At 40.4% G+C, this 9,553-nt stretch overlaps 1 protein-coding gene across 2 annotated transcripts; it reads left to right on the top strand.

The window, feature by feature from the left end:
- Positions 1–1,281: 1,281 nt before the first annotated feature.
- On the top strand, positions 1,282–8,078 carry LOC113094970 (WD repeat-containing protein 25-like). 2 transcript variants are annotated; one of them, XM_026260559.1, is made up of 7 exons: positions 1,282–1,481; positions 1,873–2,358; positions 3,054–3,201; positions 4,549–4,679; positions 4,747–4,917; positions 6,006–6,146; positions 6,676–8,078. In XM_026260559.1, exons 2-7 carry the CDS (start codon positions 1,900–1,902, stop codon positions 6,895–6,897), a joined length of 1,272 nt encoding a protein of 423 aa, XP_026116344.1. In that variant the 5' UTR covers positions 1,282–1,481; positions 1,873–1,899; the 3' UTR covers positions 6,898–8,078. The 2 variants fall into 2 exon arrangements, with proteins under 2 accessions (XP_026116344.1, XP_026116345.1); XM_026260560.1 differs by lacking the exon at positions 1,282–1,481 and having other exon boundaries at positions 1,836–2,358.
- Positions 8,079–9,553: the final 1,475 nt, after the last annotated feature.

The following is a 9,553-nucleotide window of genomic DNA, read 5'->3' as shown; positions in this document are numbered from 1 at the left end:
TATTGCTTTGATCATGATTGGTTGATCTGGCTGTCATCAGGAAACGCACCTTTCTTTATTAAGCATGTTCGACAGGTGCTCAAACTTCATTGGCTGCCAAAGGACTTGTTTTTTGATATACGTCATTGTCCTCTAAGACTTTTTTTCACCAAGCACCAGCTCAGAAAATATTTGGCTGACCAACATTAAAATACAGCTGCGTAGTAGGCCTAATTATTCAGCTATGCACAGTTAAAACATGAGGCAGTTCTATTTCTAATAAGAATATTTAGCCAGAGACCACAAACAAAAACCACAAACACACACTACAAGGTGGATTTCATCAGATCACAAACAACAACATATTACAAAAACATTTTAAACATGAATAATTACTACAAAATAATCATCTAATTAACAAGCTGTCAAACTCAGAGTTCAGCTGTTATTAACAGGGTGCCCTAAGGTCACAAAACACTGGACTTTTGGTAGTTCCTAGGATAGCAAAGTCCACTAAAGGAGGTAGAGCTTTCTCACATTTGGCTCCCAAACTCTGGAATAGCCTTCCTGATAATGTTCGGGGTTCAGACACACTCTCTCTGTTTAAATCTAGATTAAAAACACATCTCTTTCGCCAAGCATTTGAATAATGTATCTCTTAAATTGTGAGTGTAGTTGCATCTGATCAAATGTGCATTTTTATTCATTAGCTTGGGTTAAACTAATTTTACTCTGTTGGATCAGCAGCTATGCTAATGATGTCTCTATGTGTTTCTCTGTTTCTGCTGGATCTTCATCCCGTGGTAACTAGGATTTACACAAGCTCCAGTCTGGATCCAGAACACCTGAGAAGAGATGATGCTGACCCTCAGAGGACCTCAGATGATGCTAACCCTGAATCAACAACAGAACTAACAAATATTGCTACTTACTATGCAATCACTTTATAATTACTACTAAATATTGTAGAAACTTAATTTTCTGTAAAGTTGCGTTGCAATGATTTGTATCGTAAAAAGTGCTATACAAATAAACTTGAATTGAACTGAATTGAAAAAATTACTATTTAAATATTATTACTATATTAATTTATTTTAATTATGTTACATAATCATTCGATTTTTCTGCTCACTGTAGAAGAACTGTCCTTTTATATAACTGTTTTTTTTTGTCTATTTGAAGCTTTTTAAACATTTATTGAAATGTTTTAAAATGTTTTAGTTTGTCTGTAACTTGCTCATGGACACGGATTAAAACGAGACTTTTATTTTGTGCGGAAGTTCCTCACAGATTCGCGCTTCCGGTGTTCGCTGTCTGATGTTTCAAATCAAACACCGCGCTACAGATGCGAATATTAATCACGTAAACAAGAACAAATAGTCATAAAAACGAGTTTAAACTAATATGTGAAGACTTATGTTATGATATGGACGTGACGGATCAGTATTTACCTCGAACTCTGACAGGAAAGATGATGTTATATCAGTTATTCCTCGTTTAATGTGAGTTTATGGATCATTTCGTTTATTATGATGCTTTATTTTTAATTATGGTAATATAAATGACAATAAACTCCAGATACATTTGGGTTTTATTTACTGTAGAAATCGTAGATTCACATGTTTAATAGAATAGTCAGAGATAGCTCTGTTGTAACAATATTCAAAAATTATGTTTTTTCATTGTGCATTAATTTGGTTATTTTGATTAGACAAAAAAATACACTAACATCAAAATAAAATCAAATAAACTCTTCATATATCTATATCAGACAGATATGTGTAATATTCTCCCTGTTTAACAGCTGAACTCTGAGTTTGACGTTTGTTATTCTTGTTTTTTGTAAGGGTTGTTTTTGTAATATGTTGTTGTTTGTGTTGTGATGTAATCCAGCTTGTAGTGTGTGTTTGTGAGCTTCACATGGCTTCACTGGTGGATTATGAGGACTCTGACAGTGAGACAGATCAGGATGCTCAGCTTTATCGTGATGAAGGCCTCATCATCAGCTCCTCTTCATCATCATTATCATCATCTTCATCACGTGTGTCAGCAGCACAGTGTGGTTCCTCCGGCTCCGTGAAGAGAGTCCTGCAGGGTTCTGCGCTGAGGCCGTATGTTCCTAAGAGACAGCGACTGGAGACCGCAGCGGTTCAGACTGAAGAAGCGTCTCCGTCTGGATCTTCTGGGTCTCTGCTGCTGTCTCAGGTGTCCGAGAGGGTCCGGCCGTTTCTGGGCCGAAGGCAGGGTCAGGTCCAGCTGCCCAGACGCATGCAGAGCCGCATCGAGGCCCATCAGGGTCCAGTGAACACACTGCAGTGGAGTCCAGTGGATCATCTCAGTCATCTGCTGCTGTCCGCATCCATGGACAGAACCTTCAAGGTGAGACTAACCTAACCTAAACTAACCCTAACCTGACCAGCTGTTACCTGTACAGGTGGCTCATCTCTGAACAAATATTGTACATGTATGATGATTAACCATGTGTAATGAGTTTTGATTAAAATAAGATCAAATATTTAGTTTTATTAAGATAACTGGATCTTTTCAGTGATTGGTCAGTCTTCTCCAGTCAGTCAGTGTTTTTAAACTCCGCCCCTCACACTCATGTGAGAGCCACGCCCACATCTCAACGTCCAATCAGTAACCAATGCACAGTTAAACCATGCCTACATTATTATTATTTTTTCAGTTCTATCACACATTACAGAATCAGATATAACTTGAACACCGAGTGCTGGAGGTTTAATTAGTGTGAGAACTAGTAGTGATGATTAACCTAAACCGCACTAATGAATATAAATCAGCGTGCAGTGACGAATGAAAGAACATCACGGTGCTGCTGTCAAGGACCTGCATGAGAATGAATGAGCCGATTAGATTACTGTGCAGAAAGACTGAATGTGTTTTACTGAACGAATGAATGGCTCGAGTGTGAGAGACGTGATCCTCAGGAACATGTGTGTGTTTGGTGAAGGTGTTTCTCATGTACACTCAGGGAGCGGCCGCTATCAGATGTGTGTGTGTGTGTGTGTGGGATATCAGATAAGAGCTTCACCTGAGTGTCTGTGTTTCAGGTGTGGGATGGTGTTGGCGAGGGGCGGTGCTTACAGACTTACTCCGCCCACCGGGGCTCCGTGCGAGATGCCTGTTGGCTGTCCTGTGGGCGACGCCTCCTCTCAGGCTCGTTCGACGGCAGCGCAGCGGTCACTGATGTGGAGACCGGTCAGTTCACTCTTGAGAATACGAGCTGAGAGTGGATCGTATCCCGACACAGACGACTGATTCAGAGAACCTCACACGAGGAACTGAATCAGATCTTCTTCTGTTGATTCATTGTGTTTCTGTGCACTTTATCTGCTCATGACACACGTTTCTTATCAGCCGTCAGCGCTGTGCTGATTACATTTCTTAATTAAAAACACTGAGGAAGCGTATTAATTATGCAGGAGGAGGATTCTAAGATCAGCTTGTGTTTGACGAGACACATTCTCACCGTTCAGAGAGAAACTAATAATGAGTCCTGCTCCTCTGCGATCACATGATCATATGCAAATCCTCCAATTAACATGCATCCATTGGTTAATCATTTTCACAGAAAATGAAACAAATATCTGTTAATGTATGAACAACTTCATTAAAAGGCAAGTCAAGTTATTCATTTCACAGAAAACATAACTTAATTTTTCATACTCTTCTCCAGTAAATATATCTTGATTTATGAATCTTTAGATTTTGCATGAGACAAAAACAACAAAAACACAGAATACTGCTTAATGAAATTGAAGTCTATAGGAAGTATTTTCACTGTTGTTAATTAAACTCATCGTCTGGTCCCTAGATAATAAAAATATTGGTACATTGTTTTCTCTTTTGATTTATTCCTTCTTTACTCGCTCTTAAACAGCTCTACAATGTACCTTCATTAAACGCTGTGCAAAAGAGCCCTTTTCTTCTTTAGGGTGGAACAAGAGTTATAAAACTGGATAAACATCATTTATTAATCAGCAGATCAATAGTTTATTCTGATTATTAATAATGCATGCAATCTTTATTGAACATCTGTGTCTTTCTTGTGATGAAAATGTGATTTAATAACCAAAAACACATGACAAAAATCTTTGAATCATGGGTTTAATGGAGCTTCAGGAGAATATAAATCACTTGATGTGAATCATTTCTGACCCGGAGCACAAAACCAGTCATAAGGGTCAACTATCTGAAAATCTGGAATCTGAGGGAGCAAAAAAATCTAAATATTGAGAAAATCATCTTTAAAGTTGTTCAGATGAAGTTCTTAGCAATGCATATTACTAATCAAACATTAAGTTCTGATATATTTACAGTAGGAGATTTACTAAATATCTTCATGAACATGATCTTTACTTAATATCCTAATGATTTCTGTCATAAAAGAGAAATGTATAATTGTGACTCATACAGTGTATTGTTGTGTATTTCTCCAAATATACATCTGTGAAACTGATGACTGCTTATAGTTCTCACAGGCGCTGCGATAAACTCATGACACTGATTGATTGATTGATTGATTGATTGACCGATGTTCCTCAGGTCAGACGATCTCACGGATGGAGAATGGATTTAAGGTGTGCTGTGTGGCCCCGCGTCCGTCTGACCCTGAGGTGTTTCTGTGCGGAGGCTTCAGTCCAGAGGTCAGAGCCTGGGACGCTCGCTGCTGTAAGGTCAGTCTGATTCAGAGCCTTCCCATGATCCTCTGCGCTCCGTGTCTCAGCGGTTCTGTGTGTCCAGATGCTGCGGGTGTATAAGGCGGCGGTTCAGCAGACGCTGGACGTCTTGTTCCTGAGCGGCGGGAGAGAGTTCATCAGCAGCACTGATGCGGTCAGCCGAGACTCTGCTGACCGGACGCTGATCGCCTGGGACTTTGAGACGACCGCCAGACTCTCCAACCAGATCTTCCACGTAAGACACGAGCTGCTCGAGACGCCTCAAACACTCCTAGAGTCACCCTTAACCAAAGGAGACCTTCACATTAGAGCTGTCAGAAGGGCTGAAAACTCAATTACTAATTTGAAATATACAAAACAATAAAAACAAAAAACAAATTAAAAACATTTTATTTAAACTTTATCCCTTGTATCCTGACACATATGCTGATGATGTGTCTCTTTCTCACTTTTTTTTTTTGTCTCTGTCTCAGTTTTCTTTTCTTTTCCAATCAAGCCTGACAGGCTACACTCGTCCTGGTAGAACAGGGATAAGAAGCAAACATTAAGCAGTGCACTGACATATTCTTACTCTACAAACATATACTGGTCAAAGGACTTTATCATGTTGGTAATAAAAACATTCGGGGCTCCAGCCCCCTTAGCTCACCCCTGACGCCGCCCCTGCTACACAATCATGGGGAAGACTGCTGACCTGACAGTCATACAAAAGACAACCATTGACACCTTGCACAAAGAGGGCAAGACACAAAAGGTCACTGCAAAAGAGGCTGGCTGTTCACAGAGCTCTGTGTCCAAGCACATTAATAGAGAGGTGAAGGGAAGGAAAAGATGTGGTAGAAAAGAGTGTACAAGCAATAGAGATAACCTCACCCTGGAGAGGATTGTGAAACTAAACCCATTCAGAAATGTGGGGGAGATTCACAAAGAGTGGACTGCAGCTGGAGCCAGTGCTTCAAGAACCACTACACACAGACGTATACAAGACATGGGTTTCAGCTTCACACTCCTTGTGTCAAGACACTCTTGAACAACAGACAGCATCAGAAGCGTCTCGCTTCAGAAAGGACTGGACTGCTGGACACGATTTTAACACTTTGAATACTAGTTTGTTTACATAATGCTGCTGCTGGTTTTTTTTTTTTTATGTTACACTTCGCTTAAAGCCTTAAAATATAATGCATTATAAAAGTAGTTTTAATGAATTAGCCATGCCTTGCACTGCACTATATAATGCATTACAATATACTTTATGAATACATTTATAATGTGTGTTGTGTGTGTGCTGTAATGTGTGTGCGCGTGCGTGTGTGTGTGCTGTAGGAGCGCTTCACCTGTCCGTGTCTGGGGTGTCACCCGCTGGAGAGCAGTTTCGTGGCTCAGACTAACGGTGGATACATCGCTCTGTTCTCCGCACAGAGACCCTACAGGATCAACAAGAGACGCCGCTTCGAAGGACACAAGGTCACATGATGGAGTTACACTGACATATAACAGAGTCATGACATGAGAAGTCTTCTTTTGGCTCTCAAGAGCTCTTTGTGTCCTGCAGGATTCATAGCTTAAAACATCCTCCTCTTTATAAACAAAGCATTTCTTAAATCAAGCTCCAGAAACGGCTCGTTTGGATCTGGATCATTACGCTGTCTGGAAAGTATGGTATTATTTTTGATCATGTTGTAAAAACACTCAAAACATGCAAAAGCCGGTGTTGATGCTGTTTCCTGTTGAGTGACGTTAGCCAATCATAACTGATCATCGACGAGCCTTAAAGGACACGCCCCTTAAAACAGCTCCGTTTAGACAGAGGGTCAGAATAAGGATTAATGATCATTTCTATGTAATTTATAATGTTTATACTTTAACATTATAAGTAAACCTCTAGGAACATGTTAAAATAAGTAAAACATCCATGTCATGACCGCTTTTACTCCAGCTGCAGCTCCAGAGAAGATCGTGACTGATTTAATAATCGTGTTGTTGTGGTTTGCAGGTGGAGGGTTTTGCAGTGCATTGTGGGTTCTCTGCAGACGGCAGTGTTCTGGTCTCTGGTAGTTCTACAGGTTCTGTGCACTTCTATGACTTCCAGAGCTCACGTCCCCTGAGCACGCTTCACGCTCACCAACACGCCTGCGTCTGCGCCGCGATGCATCCCATAATGCCCGGCCTCACGGCCACGTGTGATTGGACGGGAGAGATCAAGATCTGGAGCTGATTGATCAGTGTTACCATGGACACCAAACTCCATTCCATTTGAAGCTTCTCCTCAGTGAGGATTATGGGTAATCAAATCAAATCATTGTATGATGTTAAACTTAAAATCCTCTGAATGTTACGTGGTTTCTTGTTTGTTTACTTTTATTCTTTATATGTGTGTGTGTGTGTGTGTGTTTCCCTAATAAAATAGATAATTCTTCTATGTAAGATTTTTAATGTTTCTTAGAAATCATTCTAATATAATGATTTACTCAACTCAACTTTATTTATAAAGCACTTTCAACACCACAAGTGGAACCAAAGTGCTGTCCAGAAAGTATGAAAGAGAAACATAAAAACAAAAACAGACATACGTCACACACTTACAAAGCATTGTCAAAAGCAAAAGATTTACTGCTGTGTGTTGCGTTCCCCGAAGAAACTAGCGTTTGCTCATGAAACAATGCTTTATTGTGATGGATGTGAATGGCACATACTGTGGAGTGTATGATGACCTTCACCTGACCTCGTCCTGCTCTGGAGTCCAGCAGAAGAGCGCTCTGTTCTCTCTGTGATTAACTGTACATGGAGCATGTCTTTAAACAGACTCCGTCAGCAATAAAACCAGCGCATTTCTCTCTGCCTTCAAACGGAGCAGAGAGAGTTTATATTCAAATTAATCCTGACTGACCTCCGGCAGAAAGAGAAACTGATGGATCTTAAACCTGCGACTGCAGAATGAAAACGGAAAGGATTCGCTGCGCCTCCGACTCTCTTTAAGGTTGTGATATTTTTAGGATGAGTTTCCCTCTGAAAAAGAAACCAGTGTATGTGTGTGTCTGTGTGTGTGCGTGCGTCTGTGTGTGTGTGTGTATGTGTGTGTGTGTGTGTGTGTGTGTGTGTGCGCACCTCGGAAGGTTTGTGCGCTCTGGTAAATGATCATTCAATATTCCACTCTCGATCGATCAATATTACACATCAGCAGACGAATGTCTTTTCTTGTTTCATTTGAGCTGAATGCGGCCGATGATGAACTCTGATTATGTTTGTATTCTGTGAGTAATGGATGATAGAATTAAACATTTTGGGGTTAACTATACCTTTCAGATATACTAAACAATAACATGGAGTTTTTCTGCAAAGCTGCTTTGGAAATGTAATTGTGAAAACTAATAAAGTCCAGTCTGAAATGTGTTAATCAATCAGACGAGTTTGTTTCAGCTCACATTCATTGAACAAACCGTGTGGAGTATTTGCATATGATTAATGGATTTAATTAGACAGTATTTCTATCTTCACAGACCTTGTTTCTGATTGGATATAATTAACAGAAACTATCAGACACACACATGACAGATGTACTGCAGCATTTCGTCTGTGAAGGAGCTTTAATAGAAACCAGAATCCAACACCTCAACCAGTATTAGAAGATGTCTACAGTTCAAGCTTAATTAAGATGCTTTAAAAACCATCAGTGCACTGTGTGTGTCTCTACAGAGACAGAGTGTGTGTCGTTCATCAGAGATCAGCGCAGGACTGAACCAGTGACAGACTGTGATTGGTGCTTAATCCTCTCTCTACACTTATATGATGCTGTTTCCATAGCAACATCTGTCAATCACAGTCATGTGACCTGCACTGATGTTTCACCCGAGTATGAGTGTTTAATGAGTTTAACATTGGAGTTTAACCTCTGTGTGTGTGTGTGTGTGTGTGTGTGTGTGTGTGTGTGTGTGTTTCTGCTCTGGTCTCAAATCCCCTGTGAGCCAATTACTCCAAAAACTGAGAGCAGTAATGCTGGAAGTGTCAGATGCTGAAGTGTGTTTGAAGAGCGTCCGGTCGGTGTGTTTCTGCAGGCTGACTGTGTTTCGGATGAATCTAGATCTGGTCTCTCAGTGTGGAAAGAGCTGGATGTGGATGAATGCCCCGTCGTGAGGCTCTGTGCATCTACTGCTGGGCTGTATATGAGACGCTGTGATTCTTCTGCTCAGATGAAACACTTCTGAACACTGATGCGTGTCTCTGGGGTCTCGTCTGGGACTAATGAGGACACATTCAGGGAAAACACTGAAACAGCCGACAGCATCATCAGACAGATTGGGTTCTGAGCTGCAGTCGAAATAAATATTCACAAATCCAGATACATTTACTGATAGAAATTCATCTGATTAAAACAAGAACAAATATCTGCTAATAGGATGAAGACTCATCTCATCATCACATTCATCTCCAGCAGTTTATTATCGCTCTGTCTTTATGCTAGGGTTAGTGTCATTGGTATATTTTCTCTAAACTGAAGCACAATGATTTACGTGGCTTGATGAAAGTTTCAACGCAGTTTATTCTGGGATTTCTCCACAGACCAGGCTCTCTCCTTCATCTTCGGTGTGTCCCGCTGATGAAGGAGCTCACAGGGACACACTTCTGAACTCAGTAACTTTGGATAAAAGCATCTGCTAATTGCATCAATGTAACATCAAACATTCATCAGCAGGAGAGATGAGGAAGATGATGATGAAGTCAAACACATTCATCTGCCTTGAGTTTATATTTAGCAAACTCGACAATGGCATTAAACTGAATTGACTTACGGTAAATAACAATATTGCTGCCTTTTGTAGAAATGCTTTCAACTAGTTTCAGTAGAAGTAGTGTGTGTGTGTGTGTGTGTGTGT

Source organism: Carassius auratus, unplaced genomic scaffold (assembly GCF_003368295.1).
Source record: "Carassius auratus strain Wakin unplaced genomic scaffold, ASM336829v1 scaf_tig00215559, whole genome shotgun sequence".
Lineage (NCBI taxonomy): Eukaryota > Metazoa > Chordata > Actinopteri > Cypriniformes > Cyprinidae > Carassius > Carassius auratus.
The sequence above is the reverse complement of the archived record's forward strand: the minus strand, read 5'-3'. Positions and strand labels throughout refer to the sequence as shown.

What these genes read in the sequence shown, in the direction of transcription:
- LOC113094970 (XM_026260559.1), top strand. Translation starts at nt 1,900, where the DNA reads ATGGCTTCACTGGTGGATTATGAGGACTCTGACAGTGAGACAGATCAG. An exon ending in CCATGGACAGAACCTTCAAG is followed by an intron (nt 2,359 to 3,053) that starts GTGAGACTAACC and finishes TCTGTGTTTCAG; the next exon opens with GTGTGGGATGGTGTTGGCGA. An exon ending in GCCGCTTCGAAGGACACAAG is followed by an intron (nt 6,147 to 6,675) that starts GTCACATGATGG and finishes TGTGGTTTGCAG; the next exon opens with GTGGAGGGTTTTGCAGTGCA.